General features: G+C 39.8%; 1 protein-coding gene across 4 annotated transcripts in view; it reads left to right on the forward strand.

Annotated features, from left to right (window-relative positions):
• Positions 1–21,036, forward strand: part of LOC108436580 (probable E3 ubiquitin-protein ligase HERC1) — a 103,225-nt gene that overhangs the window by 73,690 nt on the left and 8,499 nt on the right. For all 4 annotated transcript variants that reach the window (XM_037545768.1, XM_037545770.1, XM_037545769.1 and 1 more), the window contains 18 exons: positions 2,212–2,436; positions 5,364–5,491; positions 5,851–6,050; positions 6,737–6,851; positions 7,303–7,434; positions 7,528–7,629; positions 8,062–8,235; positions 10,324–10,629; positions 11,221–11,286; positions 12,307–12,432; positions 12,944–13,082; positions 14,049–14,230; positions 15,636–15,791; positions 16,780–16,902; positions 17,892–17,994; positions 18,422–18,591; positions 19,636–19,771; positions 20,637–20,803. In XM_037545768.1, the coding sequence (XP_037401665.1) occupies positions 2,212–2,436; positions 5,364–5,491; positions 5,851–6,050; positions 6,737–6,851; positions 7,303–7,434; positions 7,528–7,629; positions 8,062–8,235; positions 10,324–10,629; positions 11,221–11,286; positions 12,307–12,432; positions 12,944–13,082; positions 14,049–14,230; positions 15,636–15,791; positions 16,780–16,902; positions 17,892–17,994; positions 18,422–18,591; positions 19,636–19,771; positions 20,637–20,803 (2,750 nt within the window). The remainder of the gene's footprint in view (positions 1–2,211; positions 2,437–5,363; positions 5,492–5,850; positions 6,051–6,736; positions 6,852–7,302; positions 7,435–7,527; positions 7,630–8,061; positions 8,236–10,323; positions 10,630–11,220; positions 11,287–12,306; positions 12,433–12,943; positions 13,083–14,048; positions 14,231–15,635; positions 15,792–16,779; positions 16,903–17,891; positions 17,995–18,421; positions 18,592–19,635; positions 19,772–20,636; positions 20,804–21,036) is intronic.

A 21,036-nucleotide genomic window follows, 5' to 3' on the forward strand; every position in this document is an offset into this window, starting at 1 on the left:
TGGCAGGTATCGACAGGCCAAGCGATCTGCGGCTTCAGTTGTCGCCAAGGCAAAAACCCGTTTATGGGAGGAGTTTGGTGAGGCCTTGGAAAGTGACTTTAAGTCGGCTCCGAAAAGATTCTGGCAAACCGCCAGGCGACTCAGAAGGGGAAAGCAGTGTGCCACTAGCACTGTATATAGTGGAGATGGTGTGCTGCTGACTTCGACTGAAGACGTCATTGGGCAGTGGAAGGAATACTTTGAGGACCTTCTCAATCCCACCGACACGTTCTCCAGTGAGGAGGCTGAGTCTGGGTACATGGGAATAGGCTTGTCCATTACTGAGGCCGAAGTCACTAAGGTAGTTAAGAAGCTCCTTGGTGGCAAGGCTCCAGGGGTGGATGAGATCCGCCCTGAGTTCCTCAAGGCTCTGGATGTTGTGGGGCTGTCTTGGCTGACACGCCTTTTCAACATTGCGTGGACATCGGGGGCGGTGCCACTGGATTGGCAGACTGGGGTGGTGGTGCCTTTTTTTAAAAAAGGGGACCAGAGGGTGTGTTCCAACTACAGGGGAATCACACTCCTCAGCCTCTCTGGCAAGGTCTATGCAGGGGTACTGGAGAAGAGAGTCCGGCTTATAGTCGAACCTCGGATCCAGGAGGAACAGTGCGGGTTCCGCCCTGGTCGTGGAACACTGGACCAACTCTTCACCCTCTCCAGGATTCTGGAGGGTTCATGGGAGTTTGCCCAAACAGTCCACATGTGCTTTGTGGATCTGGAGAAGGCATTCGACTGTGTTCCCCGGGGTATTCTGTGGGAGGTGCTTCGGGAGTACGGGGTACATGGCTCTTTGCTACGAGCCATTCAGGCCCTGTACAAACAAAGCTGGAGTTTGGTTCGCATAGCCGGCAGTAAGTCAGACTCATTCCCAGTGAGAGTTGGACTCCGTCAGGGCTGCCCTTTGTCACCGATTCTATTCATAATTTTTATGGATAGAATTTCTAGGCGCAGTCAAGGGATGGAGGGTGTCCGGTTTGGTGACCTCAGGGTCACATCGCTGCTGTTTGCAGATGATGTGGTCCTATTGGGGACATCAGGCCGCGAACTTCAGCTTTTGCTGGATCGGTTTGCAGCCGAGTGTGAAGCGGCTGGGATGAGAATCAGTACCTCTAAATCCGAGACCATGGTTCTCAGGCGGAAAAGGGTGGAGAGCCCTCTCTGGGTCAGGGATAGGCTCTTGCCTCAAGTGGAGGAGTTCAAGTATCTCGGGGTCTTGTTCACGAGTGATGGTACAAGGGAGCGGGAGATTGACAGGTGGATTGGTGCTGGGTCAGCAGTGATGCGGGCTCTTTACCGGTCTGTTGTGGTAAAGAAAGAGCTGAGCCACAAGGCAAGGCTCTCGATTTACCGGTCGATCTACGTTCCCACCCTCACCTATGGTCATGAGCTTTGGGTAATGACCGAAAGAATAAGATCGCGAATACAAGCGGCCGAAATGAGTTTCCTCCGCAGGGTGTCTGGACTCTCCCTTAGAGATAGGGTGAGAAGTTCAGTCATCCGGGAGGGACTCGGAGTAGAGCCGCTGCTTCTTCACGTCGAGAGGAGCCAGCTGAGGTGGTTCGGGCATCTGGTTAGGATGCCTCCTGGACGCCTCCCTCGGGAGGTGTCACAGGCGAGTCCACCTGGGAGGAGACCCCGGGGAAGACCCAGGACACGCTGGCGCGACTATATCGCCCAGCTGGCCTGGGAGCGCCTCGGAATCCCCCTTGGAGAGGTGGTGGAAGTGGCTGGGGAAAGGGAGGTCTGGGCTTCATTGCTTAGGATGCTGCCCCCGCGACCCGAACCCCGGAGAAGCGGAAGATAATGGATGGATGGATGGATGGATGGATGGATGGTTATGAAGATTCACTTGAATCATGTACATTTAAAAAACGTTTTCATTCGACTCCAAGCATGATGCTATCAGGTTTCAAAATGAGTCAGGAGGGGTTGTTATGGTGTCATGATTATTCACGATGTCACTTTTGTCTTTTCAGTGTTCATGAATATCTGTTGATGCATAGAAATGCAAGTTTTGTTTACTTCTGCACTGTATATCTGTGTTTGTTTCAGTAAAGCAGCTATTATATTTCCATTTCAGTCAGTGATTCTACTTGAAGAAGGATGTGTTTGAGTTTTTCACTGGGAAATGGGGCTTTGTTAAGGTTGTTGTCCCTGCCTTGTTTCTTGCAGGCTCTCAGGTTCATGTGGAGGCGCAGCCTTCCTGGGTGACTGCCGTGTCATGGGTCCACAGCTCCAGCCCCTTCCCCAGTCAGGGCGCTTCAGGACAGAGCTCAGCCGAGAGCCTCCTGCTGGGACGACTCGATGGCTCCCTTTGCTGGATGGAGGTGTCAGAAGGAGAGGGAGGAGGAGTGAGAGTGGAGAGCACAGAACTACCTCACTGCCAAAGGAAAGAAGGTGAGAGTTATTACACAGAGTGCATTCATTCTTGCCCAGATGAAGTTGATTAGTGAAGACTTGCTGGGTGTCTGAAGTTTGTTTCTTTAGCTTTGCATGAAGCTAATATATATAACAAACAATGAAAGTTTATAATCGTCTTGATCGATGCTTGAAAGAATCCTTTAGAATTTTCTATATTTCTGGTAAAACTTCATCAGATTTTCACACAAGTCCTTAAAGTAGACAAAGAGAACCAAATTAAACAAATAAGACAAAAATATTAGACTTGGTCATTTATGTATTGAGGAGTATTTGTCTTTGTTTACTTTGTTTAATCTTTATCTACTATTGGGACTTGTGTGAAGTCCTAGTAGTATAGTGTGAAAATCTATTGTGGTGATTCAGAGTGGGCCATTGTAGAGAAGCTTATCAGCTCAGATGCTGTGGAGCATCCAGAAAGCCTACTAGTAACATCTGTCTTTCTCTCCCTATGTCTGTAAATATAAAAATATATAGTATACTGATTGTTGTTGTTAGTGTAATATCTCCATATCATTGTCATCAGTATATTTGATTTTCTACAGTAAATTAAAAATAAAAATGTTTTGCACCGCATGTATTTGTTTTATATATTGTGTGTGTGTGTGTGTGTGTATATATATATATATATATATATATATATATATATATATATATATATATATATATATATATATATATAATTTTTGGATACAGTTATACAGTACTACTAAATTTGCCAAAATCAGGTCGACAATATTCGGATTGTCTGCCATCGTGTGAACCTTGCTAGCTGGCTAATTCAGTCCGACCTAGCCAACAGTATGAACGATTGACTGAACGAACTATCCATCCATCCATCCATTTTCTAAGCCGCTTCTCCGTCAGGGTCGCGGGGGGATGCTGGAGCCTATCCCAGCAGTCTTTGGGCGGAAGGCAGGATACACCCTGGACAGGTCGCCAGTCCATCACAGCTGAACGAACTAATGAAATGAAATTAGACTCGAACAAGGAAATGTTGAAATTATGTTAAACTGAAACAAGGAAATACTATAAGTGTGTTTTATTAACACAATAAACATTGGAAATGCGCAAGTAATTTCACCAGGCAAACACCAAGAAATGGGTTGCAATTTGTCCTTCGATGTTAATAGGTCAAAATAGCTGTCCATCAAAACGGATTCAGCCTTTCGACTGATCCTCCAATCATCTTGCAGAAGCTCCGCGTCCAGACCCACCCACCCACAGCTCCATTCATCCCAAGAGACGCTCAGCGTCCAGGGGCGGGACAAAACCCGCTCCATGCAGTCCCGTTGAAGTGAATAGATGCTCAGCTTCTACGGGCAAATGCACTGACGCTATGTGATTCTGAACGAACTCACTCATCTTCGAGATTAATGTGCTCTAACGCATTTGTAGTCAGTGAAATGTTAACACAACTGAACATATTTGACCATTTAATTTTCATTTAATGTTTGACATTTTAGGGGAAGCTGAGCTTCCCTTGCAGTCTTAGAGAAATCGCCACTGCTCTATCTGTCGCTACTATGTGCCCTTGAATTATAACTTTTGAAACATGATTCTACAAATTTTCCGTCGTGCTGTAGGATCGGTAACATGTACACTCAGGTTGTAACTTCTAGTTCACCTTCAGGTTGTGTTCACGTTGTGTACTATTTGCCTTACATTGCAACACTCTGCATGTACCTCTCTGCCATGAAAGCATTTAAAAAATAAGTTTCAGGACCAAACTTTGTTCATAACCATTTTGTGTAATATATTTGTGATGTAGCTTTATGGCATTAAACACTTTAAATGCCTGTTTCCTATCACCATCACTGTGAACCATTCTGACTTTGTAATCATGCACAAATTTTTAAAAAATCACTCTTAGCTTGTTCTTGGCTATTAAGCTGGGCTTACACTACACCTCTTTTAAAATTAAAAAAGAGATATAAAAGAGCACAGAGCATCGCACACTTAATGTAGTTAACTGTTATCGGAGTTTCCTGTTATTTTGTCATGAAGACCAAAACTCTTGATGATAAGACAAAAAAAACAACACACATAAGTTTTGGTTACGAAAAGTTAAGTGACCCTTTTTATTCCCCTAACAGGAAAATTTCACCCCCACATTTTACCCACATACATGCGCACTAATGAACGCAAACACTAGGTGGCAGTGAACACACTTGCCTGGAGCGGTGGCCAGCCCTGTCCAGAGGGCCCTGGGAGCAGTTCATTTCACTGATATACTGTTGGCTCAGGGGATTGAACCGGCGACCTTCCGGTTATAAGGCTGGTTCCCTAACCTCCAGTCCACAACTGCCCCTAAGTGCTCAGCTTCCCAGATCTTCCCCACACAAAGTAAGACCAGACATACAAAACTGGACCAGACTTGGATATTGCAGTCAGAGCATGAGAAATATTTTACTACGAATTGGCTTGAAATTGTAAATAGTGATTATTTGCATGATCTCAATATGCAGCTCTGCCGTCTCCTCAGTTCGGCCCTCCTGGAGCAGAGTTCATGCATGTCTCTTGACCTTTTTTTTTCTCTCTCAAAAGTCTTTTATTGGCTGTTGCCTGAATCACTCATTCAGTTACTTTGCTGACCATCTCACACTACAAGACATCAACATTTTGAGTTGTGAAATTTTAGTTAGTACTTAAAAGTTTGAAAAAACCTGTGGGCCTCTGATCTTTCACACTACCACATCATCTTTTCTGAGTGAGGCTCATGACCTGAAAAATTACTTCATATTGTGAAAAATTGTTAAAAGGAATAAATCAGGGTTAATATCTGGCAAAAAATTGTGTAGTGTAATCCCAGGTTTCATTCATAATTCTCTCTCTCTCTCTCTCTCTCTCTCTCTCTCTCTCTCTCTCTCCCTCTCCCTCTCCCTCTCCCTCTCCCTCTCCCTCAGCTCCACAGTGTTTGTCCTGGTACAGTACTGATAGGCCGTTTGCCGTGGGATACCCTGATGGGAAAATCCTGTTAGCAACAGCTGAGTGCTACGACATGGAGCAACCAATACTGCTCACTGCTTTCCACGTGCGTAGAGTACTTCATTCTCCTAAACCCACGCACATCTGTGTGTATATATTACCATACACAGAAGAAACATCAGCAGGAAACAAATTTACTGAATATGTTCAACATGGTGTGCAACTCATGAATTCATTATAGATAACAGCTCAAAGATAAAGGAAAAGGTATTTTGTCTAAATATCCATGCTTTTTAAGGGGTTACTGAATAATTTACAGTAGATACTAATATTTCATGGTAATAAATGAACACTGTATTAATAATTTATAGTAGATTCTGGATTATTTATAGTAATTATTGAATGTTCATATTAGTTACTGAATAATAAGCCTGCAAGAGAGTAATATGTTTTTTTTTTGTGCAGGAAAGTGTGAGTGCTTTACGGTGGGACCCCACGGGTCACCTGCTGCTGTCAGTGGGCCGTTCAGAGGTGGTGAAGATTTGGGGTCGTGTAGGAGTAACATGGATGATTCTGCACTCTCTGTTCCACACTGGGACGGTTAATGTTGCAGAATGGTGTCCTATGCCCGGCCGAGGGACAGATCCGCGCCTCATGGTGGCTGTGTGAGTCCTACATACAGGCACAACACAGAAAGTTGGGCTGCATGATACAGACCAAACTCCATTTTGTGATAATGATATAGTAAAACCCATTGTTGAGTGAATGATGAAACATGGTTAAAGATTGATCTATTATTTTTTGTCAAAAAGATTTATGTTTGTTGTCTCATGAATGCCTTTGTTGATTAAACAAACCCACAGAAACACTTATCTTATATTTTTAAACACTTATCTTATATATTGGTCAAGATTCTGACAGCACACAGTGAAACCACAGAATGCTCAGAAATGCTTTTAAGATAAGATAAGATAAAATAATCCTTCGTTAGTCCCACAGTGGGGAAATTCACAGTATTACAGCAGCAGCTGAGTAATAGAAGTAATGTATCATATTGTTTATCATAACAAAATTTATCATTATATTGCCCACCCATATTGTTCTATTAGAGAGTTAATGATTTTAGTGTATTACATTAAAGTCCTGATGTAACCCATTATTGAATATTATGTGAAATAATTTTTGAGAATGTAGCATGTATTGCATACTAAACCACCAATGATTGACTGGTTCTACATTACTTTTGTTATTTTTTTGTTTCATTTATAATTGTGTGCTAAACCAAAAGGAAGCATGTGAAGTCGCTGTATTTTACATGCCATGTTTGTTTTCTTGTCTTGTTTCCTGTCAGTGGGTGTCAAAATGGTCTCTTGTATGTGTGGACTGTTCCACAAGGGGGCACTAGTGTCTCAGTGCCCAATTTCCTCTGTGCCTCTACCAGCCAGGAGAGGAGTGCTGTGGTCAAGGTCAGAGAGACTAGAAAGAGAGGCTTTTTACTTTTTGTATAGCTTTGCCTCCAGCATCCACATCCTCACTCTTTCAAATGCCTTTTCTCTTTTTTGCACTATTTTAATAGGTAACTCAGAGGACTATGCTTTGACTGTATTAACTCATTTTTTGTCTTTCTACAATTTGTAATTGTAATTTGTTTAATTAATTTGTTTTACTTTCCACGTAAACTGTAGTGTTTTAGTTTTCTGAAATTTAGCTTAACCTTTTGTGTAACTAAAATAAAAAGTACTTTGTAATGAATATAATTATTATTATTATTATTATTCATATTAGTAGTAGTAGTAATATTAGTATTATTATTGGTAGTAGTGATAGTAGTGGTACTAAAGGGAGGTGTGTGTGTGTGTGTGTGTGTGTGTGTGTGTGTGTGTGTTTGTGTGTGTGTGTGTTTGTTCGTTCCCACAGCGTGGCAATGCCAAGTGTGTGTTCAGACTGAGTGGACACATCACAGCAATAAAGACGCTGTCCTTTTGTCCCAGTGGACTAGCACTCATCTCAGGAGGAATCGGAGGTCTGCTCAATATCTGGTCTCTGAGAGTGAGTTTCTCTTCTCTTTCCTCCACGGAATAGCAAATTGATGTTTTTCTGACTCTCTGACCTCCCTCTATTTGTCTGTTTATTTTTTTTAAGGATGGTTCAGTGCTGCAAACTGTGGTTACAGGACTGGGCTCTGTTGTCTGTACCAGTTGGATACCTCATGTGGGTGTTGCTACCTGTTCTGGGAGGTCCAAGGTAAGAACTACAGTTCAGGCAGTAGTTATAAGACTGAAAAAATCTGTCATAACCACTCTTGACATCGGATTTTATCTCCCATGACATGTTTATGGCATGGTTATGTCATTGTGATGTAGCTTGGTTCAAGTAAAGTGTTGCCAAAAGTGCAAAAAGAATGCAAAAGAAAATTATGACTTACAGCAGCAACAAAATGAACTGTGCAATTCATCTTGGACAAACTATAATATTTATATATCTTTATAAGAGGCTTAAACAACACTATGGGGTTTACAAATGTGTGCTTGAATGTAAGTGAATATTTCCATAATATATAGTCCAAGTGTCCATGACATTTCTAAAAATGTGAATATCATACAGATGCACTATTACTAGAAACATTGCCTCCTCAAAATTGTTGCTCAGATCTATGATTTTACTGTTTCCTAACAGGATGTGTTGCTGATTCGCTGCAGTCCAGACTGGATCTCCCAGAACCATGTCCTGGCCTCCTGCCGCACTGTGCTCCGCTCACAGGGCATTCTGGGATTGAACCGCGCCCCCTGCATGGCTGTCTTCTTGGAGCGGCTCCCAGCTCTGTTACAGGAGCAGTATAACTATGAAAGGGTGAGCAAAAAAGCTAACCATTATAGATAACTTAAACAGCCAGAACACTGTTGTTGTCACCTTAGCTGTTTTGCAAAGATTAAAGCCAAGATACCTCTGGTCTTGGAAGTTTATTGTTGTTATCTTCAAAAATTGAGGAAAGTATGTTGCACAGCTGAAAACAGCATAACAAGCCATTTAAGCCTGAAATATGTATTTTTGGCCCACTCTTCTCATTTGTATTACATTATCTCATACAGTGTTGGCAACCAGCAAGTCTATTTGAGATTACGTAATAATCTGACAGGTTAAGATAAGTGTGTGGTGATTTAGGAATAAAATTTGTCACAGTTCACCAATTGGTGGGGTTGTAAGCTTTTGGCTGCAGTAGCCTTGTAGCTCTAGTGTAAACAATAAATGGAAAAAAATGTTGTTTCTGCATTTTACCAGCTGTAGATTTGCAGCATTAGTTGTATTTAGGGCATTTCAGGTTGAAAAGATGCCTTGCAAATTCCTGATTGAGGATTCAGTACTTAAAACTATTTATTTGGAGAAGCTTCACATATCAAATATGAATAAAAATATAATTGTTTTAGTAGCTAGGAGTTAGTTTGGCTATGATATATCTGCTTTCTGTACATTGCGGCATTCTGCCTCATACAGAAGTGACTTGGATCTACCCCAGACTTTATACAGGTTCCCACCAGTGAATTGGAAGTGAGAGTTGGAGGTGTGGGCTCTCTTCCAAAACACCTCCAGTGCCAGCACAACATATAGCCAAACTACTAACAGTGTGTTAGTGTACAAATTGACTATGAAATGCCTTTCATGTCATGGAATTGAACTGAATCAATCTGGGTTTAGGGTAACAGCTATTTCAGTTTGAGTGATCCTTTGTCCCATAGACTGTAGTAATGGGCTACTCACAATTTAGCCATATACATGTGGTACAGAATTAATTATTTTTCACGATTTTTTCATTCTGGAGCCATTAGGAAATAAAAATTAGCTGCATTAATTTCTCTGATATTTTAACCTGCTTTAGTTTTCCTTCCTAGCAGAAGCATGTGGATAAAAAGTATTGAAACATAACTCATATATACAAGCAAAAGTCCATATTTCTAAGCATATTTATAAACGTAAAGAACTTTTGTGTGGGCCTTTGCAAGAATCATAAGGTTATTTTCAAAAATAGTTACAGTATTTTTAAGTTCAGCTCTTAGCACTACAGCTAAAACAGTACATATCAGTTTGATCGATCACACATGTTTAAACTATGCTTGGATGATTTAAGGATATTATCTTTGCCATGTTAAAGGTTTTGACTTATGTCTGAGTTGAGATGGTGATTGGCAACAATATTTAATGCGCATGCATGATTAAGTGTGTGAAGTAAGTTTTCCAATGGTCAAACTCAGAGGGCTTACAAAAAGCACAACCCATACGTTTGCTGTGAATTCACCAAATTCACAGTAAAGTAAATTGTTTTCACACAGTGGCAAAACGTATTTCAAAGATATTTTAAAAAGCATTGTTTTACTTGGTAAAATTGAGAGAGGTAGCATTGCAGAGCTTGGAGGAAAAAAAAAATTGCTAAAGTATGTTGTGTGTGCATGCTGCTGCAAGTTCTACCAGAGAGGTCCCCAAATCCCCAGAATTTATGTAGTGTATCTTTAAATGAATAGTATTCCAATATCCTTATTAGAAAATATTTAATATTGTTTTTGGAAAAAAGAAGCAATGTTTTATGAAAACAGTCTTTGAAAAGTGACGCAATTTTGATTTTCCACATTAAAGGAAACCGCATTACATGTAGTTCTGATAGCAGCAAAAACAAAATGAAAGCAGCAACAAAATCCATTTTCATATGAAAGCAAAGGGACAGTGGATTACATTTCAGTGGGAAATGCACTGTCTGTGTTGTTTAGAGTGTGTGAGAAAGTTAGTTAGGACTGTTTATCTTGACTCTAGCTTATGATGGAAGTATAGCCCGTAGTAGTTTGTTTAGAAACACACAAGATAAAGCAATTTGTGACAGAGAAATCAAAAAGTAAATGGCATCTGATATTGTTGACATCGCTGACTCCAGACCTGTGCATCCCTCTTCAGAGTCATGTGATGGCCGGAGATCAGCTGGTCCACAGCAGCTTCCTGCAGAGCCTGGCCTGTCTGGCCGTTGGGCTGTCCCTGGAACAGCTTCTGAGTCGCCAGCCTGTAGCTCCTCACCACGTTGGATCAAGCACTGGGTCAGATACCCTCAGCGTTCCCTCTGCCCATTCTGAATGGAACTGGCTATCCACCTTTTCCATCACAGTGAAGAGCGCTGAGGCTTTTGCCCGTGGCACCGCCTTCCCCGAGGCATTCACTATGCTGGAGCTCCAACAGCCTGGGGCCACGGACAGCGCCAGGGCTTTAGTAAGTGATGGCTAAATAGACACCAAACCTTAAGTTATTATTATAAAAATTAGTTATTAACCACATCAGCTTTTTGGGTGAAGCGCTCTACCTGTCAAATATTTCTATATCAGTATTTTTAACAGTGCTGTCCTGGGAGTAATGCACATTTGATCCACTTGTTGTGATGTCAGCAGCCATCAGCACTCAAACCTTTAAGGTGTTTCAGCCACCTTTGGACCAAAATAGTTTCAATATGTGCTTTTAACAGCAGGTTGGACAAAAAAAACCTCAAATCAGTATTTAGGCCAAACCTGCTTTTCATACCAAAGAAGACACTTTGATTGACATGAGGCTGAGTAATGGAGCTAAATATACCCAAAGCCAAAACCTTTACACGCAACTAAAGAGCGATTGAAAGAAAATTCAAATTTCAAAAGAATCAAAGTTTTGCTCTGGATTGTATTGGTTGCTGTGTGAAATTTGTCAATCTGCTTTGTTAAAAGATTGATGTCAGTCCTTCAAACTAATTAGTCTCTTTCTGTTTTATTTCACCAAAGTCTATGTGGCTATAAAATTTAAATTCAACCCACTCTGTATTTTGATTTGCAGGACAACAGTAAGTGGAGCTTTATGATGGATGAGCAGCTCATGTTGTGGGCCACCAGCAGACCCGAGGTGTGTAGTGGTCTCTCATTCTTCATTGTCAGTGAGAGCCCTCCTGAAACAAGGCTAGTGCTCTGGCAGCGTTCCATCGCTAACCACTCACATGCTCCCGCTGTTCAGAGTTATAAATGCTCTCTCTCTCCATACCACTCAGCCTTAGGCAGGCCACACACTGACCTACTTGGTGGACAGTTGAAATGTTGTTGTTTTCCTTTCACAGAGATTTTAGAGTAGTTGGATTTGGCCTGGGTATTAAAACACTAATTGATAATAAGAATATTTTTCATATGTCAGTAATGTGCGGTTGAGGTATTTTAAGTAAAATCATTATGCAGTGAAGTCCCTTACTCTAGATCAGGCTGTAATTTTGAACAATTATGGTTTTAGTACATCTGGAGGCTCTGTGTACCTTTTATTAAAAGGGGAAGGAAAAGTCTAGACAGTTCCTCACAACAATACAAAACAGTGGGACGGTTAGCAGTTTCCCCACAGGCTGTTTTCAGTGTTGAAATTATTGTAAGTAGTGTAAAAATAAATAACTAAATAAAGCATGTCTTGGACACATGCCCTCTACAGTGCAGAGTAAAAAGAATATTTTTATTCATAAAAAGAAGTGTTTTATTTTCTTTAAGGTCTAAAACCCAATTCATAGCTTTAGTAAATGCCCATATTTATCAATAATTACAGCCGTTGAATGATACGAGAAAAATACACGATGATAAGACCAATTGTGCTTATAAGATGTTGGTGAAAGGTTTTAATCTGGTTGGCTTAAAACAATGTAAAAACACATTTTAAACATTCCACTCTTTTTGGAATTGTCAGTTGTTTTGATTTCTATTTTATTTTATACCACTGTTTACATGAAACTACATCAAACTAAGCTTTATTTACATTTTGGTGACCCCTTTATTTTAAATACAAGTCATCAAACAATGCTACACCTTGTGTATGATTTCACAAAGATGACACATGTACTGTTTTTCATTGCCAAGGTTGGATTAGTAAGTGTATTTGTGGGTGTGTGTGCAGGATTGGCAACAGGGTGGAAAGAGTGAAGTGTTCCTGTGGGGTAACGGACGACATGGGCAGCTTGCAGACGCTGGTACCAATGTTTCTGTGCCCACCCTTGCTCCCTCCCTCTCTCAGACACAACAGGTACGAAGCAGTAACTCTCAAATATGCACAATCACTGTGTTTCACAATCACAGTGTTTTTACTGTGCTGTAAGCATTTTGAGCAATCACAGTCCCAGATGAGTATGTCTGTGGGTGGTGACTCAGGGTATTCCAAAAAAGTAAATACTTTTGGTCTAAATAGTGGAGTCCAGTCTCTAACCATTTCACATTATTGATTGACCAAATGGGTTCTTAATGTTTTGCAGGGCATACAGTTGCAATATGCAGCAATGTAATTTTGCCCAATTCTTGCAGCCTTAATCTCTGCTATCTGTTATTTAGTTAAATTACAAGTTTGTTGATTTTCTAAGTGAAAATAAGTTAACACATCCTTTACAGAGAACATGCTTAAATGTGGCATACTCTGCATATTTAAGTGCACAATTTCTATGTATTTGTTAAGTTTAACATTATGGAAAAAACAGACAAAATAAATTTGTAAAAAATTCTATTTAAAGCTGACAGTTGTTCATTTGTGTTTTGTGCTTTAGGTGGTATGTGGACAGAACTGCACATTTCTGGTGCAGGCTAATGGGACAGTGCTCGCCGTGGGCGAGGGCAGTTATGGCAGACTGGGGCAGGGCAACTCTGATGACCTTTACACACCCACGGTCATCTCTGCACTGCAAGGTGACTTACCCTAAACATATACACGCTTAGTATTCCAAACAGTGACTAAACATTGAAAACAGTGACCAAATAAACAGTGCTGATTTAACAGATTTAATCATTTCTAATAAAATTCCAGCTCCTCTTTTCAGACATGCAAACCAGACACACCTAAAGTTCTTAATAAACAGTGCACACTGCTTATTAAATTACTCAAGACTAAATATTTGTTAAAGTTTATTTATTATAGTAACTATAGTTTGCATTTTAAATTCTACCACTGCATTCTTGACCTACAGTTACCGTTCATGCACATATCTGTATACACTGTCTGTGCACCTATGATCTTTGCACGTTTGACTTTTTATCTATTTTTATTTCCAGTGCACAGAGAAGTAGCCAGGCAGAGTTTTGTTATACTGTACAATCCTGTATTGGTATAGTAATAATCAGGTGAATTTAATTAAATTAAAGGAATACTTTGAAGAAAACTCCAATGTACAGTGCCTGAAGTTTGCAGGATATATAGAAATTCAACACAGCTCTATAGAATAACTATACAACACAACTACACAACTAAACTGAACACTCTTCTGTAGGACATGTAGAATCTTAACACTGTTTTATAGGTTATGTAGTAACACAGCATGATTCTACAGTAGAAACTGTTCTGTTTCCTTTATAATGACACTGTTCTACAGGCTATGTAGGTTCATAACTGCAGCATATTGCTCCTGTCAGAAGAAAACCTTGTATCACAATTTTTGCCGTTTTTCAGTTTTTGACATGTTTTGAAAATTCCTGCTGTCCTGTACATTGTGTGTGAATTTCATGAAGAAGGGACCTAAAGAAAGGTCCCAAAATAACATGTAAAAAAGCTAAAAAAAAAAAGTTTTTTCCCAACAACAGCTATATTTAGCTACTTACCAGAGGATATGTACTAACACTGTCCTACAGTACATATAATAACTTAACGTTGTCTTGCAGGTTATGTAGTAACTCAGCTGGTGACGTCATATGGTTCAGACGGTCACTCTCTGGCTCTGACAGAGACAGGCGAGGTGTTCAGCTGGGGTGACGGGGATTACGGGAAACTGGGCCACGGCAACAGCGAGAGACAGAGACGACCCAAACAGATCGAGGCACTGCAGGGAGAGGAAGTGGTGCAGGTGAGAATGTGTAGATCCATGTCAGACCACATTAAAATGCTGTGGGAGGCACTCTGCCTGTTTTAAATAACCTCAAGGTGGGATAACCATCCACTCCTCTTTTGTTTGTGCATTGTTGTGTAGCATGTATAATGCACAGTCAGTAAGAATCTACTCCTTTCTTCCTGGCAGTCTTCTGTTTTCAAGCCATTACACACCATTTATTTTGAAGTTTCATTTGGACTCCAGTGGAGCTATTGACATTCATCCTAAATGGTACTCTGCTGTTATCCCTCTTTGAATGTCCTTTAGCTCATTACCTCTTGGCATTTTCCAGTGCTGAAGTTCTTCACAACTATACATCATATTTTATATATAGCACCTTTTGTATATAGAATAGAACTCGATGAAAAACTTACAATGAACCTTTCCACCTCAGAAACATTGAACATAAAAACAGGCCTAGTCAGCAATAAAAATAATGAAGAACTATAAATGAAAGTTTATATCATTTTTAAAGGGTGAAAAAGGTAAAATAAAAATACAAACAGAAAATAAAATGAAACATTAACATTTATTTGAATGGAAATTAATTAAATCAGAAATTCAAATAGTTGAAGTAATATAAACACATTTTAAAAAAGATTTTCTGCAGTTAGAAAGGCTTACAATGCTTTGAATTGTATTTTGTACATTGTTATCCTGAGCTATGTTAAGAAAAATCATAAAATAAAATAAAATATCGTGGCTTAAATTAAACGATTGAGAATTGGAGCCTGAGTGTTGGGCATGATTAGTGTGATTAGACACAAACAAATGGTGTAGTGTAGTGGTTAACACCTTTGCCTTCTACACTGTAGACTAGGGTTCAGTCCCCACCAGGGCAAGCACCCTACCCTATACCAATAAGAGTCCTTGGGCAAGACTCCTAACACCACCTTGGCCTACCTGTGTAAAATGATCAAATTGTAAGTCGCTCTGGATAAAAGCGTCTGCTAAAATGCTGTAAATGTAAACCAAATCGCACACAAGAGTTCCAAAGCAGAGATTACATAATAAGCCTTGTTACTACCGTTGTACTTATCGGGAAGCCATTACACTCATCTGGAAAGCTGTGAACTGTTGTTATTGTCAGTAAGGACATTGTGTGGTCACTTTCTGTATTTTTCTTAAGTGCTTATTTCTGTCTTGCACCTCTGTTAAGTGTTTGGTTGTGCATATTAATGGGATATTATTAAATGTACGTACATAATTTATAAATCTGTGATGACTCAATAAAAAGACCCCTTAGGAGTCTTCAGCCAAAAGAAATACACCTTCATCATTACTGAAGCTGAACAATGTGAACATGGTCTTTCCCATGTATTTTCAGTGCTTGTTCTTCATCATTGCATGTACTCATAAATCGTACTTTTCTCTCCTGAAGCTGGCATGTGGTTTCAAACACTCTGCTGTGGTCACAGCTGACGGGAAGCTCTTCACCTTCGGCTGTGGCGATTCAGGGCGCCTAGGTCAGAGGTCAACTTCAAACAAGATGGTGCCGGAAAGGGTCACAGCACTGGAAGGCTACCACATTGGACAGGCAAGACAGAGAATTTTCCTCTTTAGGGCTGTAGGGCAAGACAGTATGGACAAATATACTAGTACTGTAATTGTATTGCTGTATATTTCACATAAGTAGTAATATGTAAAGATAAAGATATAGTTAAAGATTGACCTGCAATAGTTTGATTGAAAAAAAATTACTTTTTTTTTTGGAATACATGAATATCTTGATTCAAAACACCCACAGAGGCACTCTAGAACTGTGATTGGTAGGATGATCACAACATAGTGCAGAACACTATAATTGGTCAGAGTTTTATTTGCATATTACAGCCTTGTTGATGAAGAACAGTGTTTTGGTACATTTTTGTAAAAGTTATTGTTAAAATGCCATAACCAGATAACACTTTCACACTTGCTGACCAGAAAACGGCCTCTCAGATTCCTTTGGCAGAGCTTTTGGAAAATGCATAAGGCTAATTGTTGCTGAGCTATAGCTACAGCTGCTAACCAGTACTGTCTACTGGACACAAATCTGGGTGTATAATGCAGTGTACTTTGAAAGTTTTGGTAAAGCACTCTTTAATGAAAAGCACTGGATTTATGAAACACAAACTGCTTTGTACCTCTTGGTATCCAATAATGATTGTTGATTATGCTGCTGCTCAAAGGTTTAGTATCATTTATAATGTTAATAATTGTGTCTGATATTTTAAAAATGTAATATAATATTTCAAGGTATTGTAAGCAAAAAAAAGATATTATAAATATTAGCTGTAATTATCTATTTGTATTAATTTATGTCAAATTTGTCTGACTTTAAATTTGCCTCTGTTTTTCAAATATGAGACTTTACAGTTATAAATCATTGTCTGTAAAAAATTGTTTTCACATTGCTGAAAACATGCCAAAGCACTGAGTGCAGAAAAGCCAGCAGATGTAAAGTAGAGGAAGCATTGTTTACCCTGCTGTCTCACCTTCTTTTCAGATTGAATACTATTTAGATTGTCTCTGTTTCTGTGCAGGTGTCGTGTGGTATTAACCATACTCTGGCACTGTCGTCAGACGGGATGACCCTCTGGGCATTCGGTGATGGGGACTATGGGAAACTTGGCACAGGGCCTTGTACAGTCAAATGCTATCCTCAGGTACTGCTTATTATCTGCTATTAAAGCAATACTTACAAAAATCACATTTAGACAGTTGTCCCCTTATCCCAAATGTAGTCAATCCACCAAGACATGTTTGGTGTCTGAAGTTTGTGTGTTTTGTACTTTTGCAATGGAGTTATGAGGCTAACGTAGCTAAGAAGTAATGAAGCTTACACCTCACTGATTAAAACTGTAGCTAAATCTGAACTGTATTCGAAATGATCAAACACCTGCCTCAAATTGTGTTGAGTTTTAAGTAATCTCAAACTGAGCTTGCTTATGTGGTTTCTGACACTATATACAATGAACAGAATAATTTAGATTTGTTTTCAATGAACTGAACTAGAATTTGTTTATTAATGTGAAACCATGCAGAGTAACCAACATAAAGTAAATGTGCCTTTTCAAATGGTGTTAAGTACCGTGTATATCTTACCTCAGAAAGTGCTCACATATTCACAGATCACAGCATGTTAAATAATCTTTGCACAACCCTACCTTATGCTCAGAAATTAGTCCTGGGTCGGCGCTGCACTGTCCTGATCGGTTCACTGTGTCTAATGTCTGTTTTGTTTATCATATTTATAGTATTGTTTCTAGTCAAATGTTTTGCACACTTACGTCTGCACGTTGCTCTTTGTACTGCTTATTCTGTTTGTTTGATTTGAATATTTTAAATTAAAAGTCATTTTTAATTTATGTCTCTTGTGAATGCAGTTTGCTCCATGCTATTTATTGAATATTAACTTCATTACTTGTTAGCTACATTAGCCTCATAGCTCCAATGCAAAACTGAAGAGGAAAACTTCAGACATTAAACATGTCTCTGCTGATTGACTGCATTTGGAGGAAGGGACAAATTCTGTATATTTCTTTTTTTATTGCTTTAATGGTTAGAATGTGTGTCCTGATTGGCTAACCCCTTATATAAGTCTGATCTGATTGCACAGTTCTTCTGTCTGTCTGTCTGTCTGTCTGATGAATAGAAAGTGGAGACTCTCTGTAACAAGGGGCTAAAAAAGGTGGGCTGTGGAACTCACTTTTCAGTGGTGCTGGCTAAAGATGGGCATGTCTACACTTTTGGCCAAGGTATGTCAAGGGAAAATTCTTGATGCAACATCCTACATTATAAGAACAAAGCAAATTTGTGCATGTGCTAAGGTCTTTATGTCCTCATGGATTCATGTCACATTTGGTGAAAGACTGCACTGTATTTATGAATTTGTCCTGATCTGTATAGACAAATACAATACAATTGGCCTGTGTTACTTTGACTAAAATTATTTACTTTTCTTGGATTGCAAAACACCCACAGAAATGCTAATTTAGAACTGTTGTTGAACAGGATGATTACAGCACACAGCAAAAACCATGCACTTGGTTATATGGCTCTATTGCATTTTGCAGCCCTTGGCTATATCAATTTTGCAAAGGAAACTATCATGATGACTATTAACAAACAATACATTTAACAGCTCTAGTGAAAATGTGCTTGTGTTCTGTTGTGTTTCCTCAGAGCGTCTGATAGGGCTTCCTGACTCCATGCTGAAAAACCATAACCGGCCACAGATTGTACCTGCTCTGGAGGGCATTTTTATAGAGGATATTGCTGTGGGCTGTGAACACATCCTCGCTCTGTCCAACACTGGAGACGTGTATGCATGGGGCTGCAACTGTGAGGCTCAGGTACAATCTTACACACAAGTCTACTCACAGATACATTTATCAAATCACTTCTGCGTACACTTCTGCATAGATTGTGGCGAGGTCTTTTAACATGGTTTCAACACTGAATGGTCTTGGTTATTTGAACATATGAACATTCAGGCTCATCCTAGTATTTGTTGATCATTATCTGGTACAAACAGACAGAGCATGGTCCCACTGAAAGTTTCCATAATGTTTGGCAAACTGTAGGAGCTTGAGTTTGTTGGTCCTTGACAGAGGAAGCTTACTTCTGGCAACCTCCCCAAACAACTTGTATTTATATAGGTGGTGCTTGATTGTGGTTTGGGAACCCCAAGACTTAAGTTATTTCTGAAATTTCCCAACTGTGATCCTTGTAAATTCTTTGTCCAGTCGAACCATCCTCCTCACTATGTATAGTATAGACATACCTCTTCTTCCCAGCAAACTTTTTCATTATTGCCCTTATAGTGGAAATGGGCATTTTCAACTTTAGGGCTATTTTCTTGTAGCCATTTCCTAATTTGTGTAGCTCAGTAACTTTGCCATACATCCTTACTGTATTCTCTGGTCTTTGTCATAGTGATGGATGATTGAGGAAATTTGGCCTGTGTTTCTTCTCATATATATTCCCCAGTGAAACAGGAAGCCATGGCTGACCATTTAAGTGTCCCTTATAGTGAAACATGAATGGGAATATACTTATATTTCAGTCTTAGGAATTTCTAGGGATGCCAATAATTGTGGCACACATCAATTTATAAAATAAAGGTTAGATTTTGCCTAATATTCAGTGAAAGACCAAAAAAATAGAATAGGCAGTTGAGAATATATTTTACATCTTATTTGGCTTTTGATTACCAGGGAAGCCAATATCAATATCAGATATTTTCTTTTTGGAATGTTTGTAAAGAATGCACTTTCCTAGTTTCTACCTTGACTGTTACAGTCCATTGCTGCTGTTATTAAGTCTAGTACTGGGATTAAAATGTGCCAGAGAAATCTGTATTTGGTTGGGTTGTGAGATTTGTTTTGTGTTTGTAGTTGGGTCTGGGTCACTCCAGTCCAGTGAAGGAGCCCATGCTGGTCACAGCTTTACAAGGAAAAAATATCAGACAGATCTCTGCTGGCCGATGCCACAGTGCTGCATGGACAACCCCATCCTCTTCAAGGACTTCAGGTACACACGCGCACACAAACACTAACTATATGATTGACTATGTTATTTATACATACTGTATATGTTTTATACTGACTACGTATTTATGCATACATGCATTCTTCTTTTGGTGAAATTAGTTTTTTGGTTGAAACTGTTTTGCATGAATCATGCAAGTTTGATGAGCGTTTATGTTTTAAGGAGGGGGAGAGTCTATTGCCAACAGAGAGTTCTGAGATCAACACAGAGAGAACAATGAAATGTGGTTTCTCCAGGAAACAGTTCTACATTTATCATAGAACAGTAGCAGACAAGAGTGGGGACAGACAGTAAATGCTTTAAATACAGACAATAGGATGCTTCTAAGCCTTCTTCCGGATGGGAATGTTGTACACAGTCCATAGGATGGATGAGGAGAACACTTCCTGACACTGCATGCTTTACTTCTATACCATTTGTTCTAAATGTTTTTAATGGCAGAGGACTGGGCAGTCTTCACTACTTGCTGCAGTGCTTTTTCTGTGTGAGACAGACAGTGCTGCAGGTCAGAATGATTTCCCTGATGGTTCTAAAGAAGCAGGATGAATGTGCACAGGCCACCATGCATGCTGTACTGACACTGGCACTGACATTAAAATATACACACAGTCAAATGCACAAAGTTGTGCTCTTGCACCTTTTGAGCTTTTCATTTTACAAGCTCAGTTTGTACTAAGTTAATTTCCACCCTTATATTAGGGCTGCAACAAGATTAATCTAATGATTATTACTATCAACTCTTACCAGTATTCCAACTACTTTTTCCATTTTAACAGCAACAACTAGTCTTTCATTTCAATAACTAGTTGACTAATCACTGCCGTCCTGTTCTGTGTCCTGTGTACAGGTTCTGCAGGACTGCAGCTGGGTCTACCCCAGACCATCCCCCCTCAGTACAACGCTCTGAAGGAGTGCAGACCTGAGGAACTGGGCATACGCCTCCGAGTGCTCTACCACTTCTCTGACCTCATGTACAAGTCCTGGAGGCTGCTCAATCTGGACCCACGCAATCAGGTTTTAAACACCAACTGCAGTTCTGAACTTTGTACCCATGTGTTATGTATACCTCCCTCTGTCTTCATTGTCTCTTTGATGTTCTGATACTTGTTCAGGGGTGACAGATTGCCTTCACAGTTACACTACTGTTCAAAAGTTTGGAATCACCATTTTGAATAATGTAAATCCAATTTGGTTGCACATAAATGTAAAACTCCAGAAATACTTTCTAATACAGTTCATAAATTAGT

Source organism: Pygocentrus nattereri, chromosome 16 (genome assembly GCF_015220715.1).
Source record: "Pygocentrus nattereri isolate fPygNat1 chromosome 16, fPygNat1.pri, whole genome shotgun sequence".
Taxonomy (NCBI): Eukaryota; Metazoa; Chordata; class Actinopteri; order Characiformes; family Serrasalmidae; genus Pygocentrus; species Pygocentrus nattereri.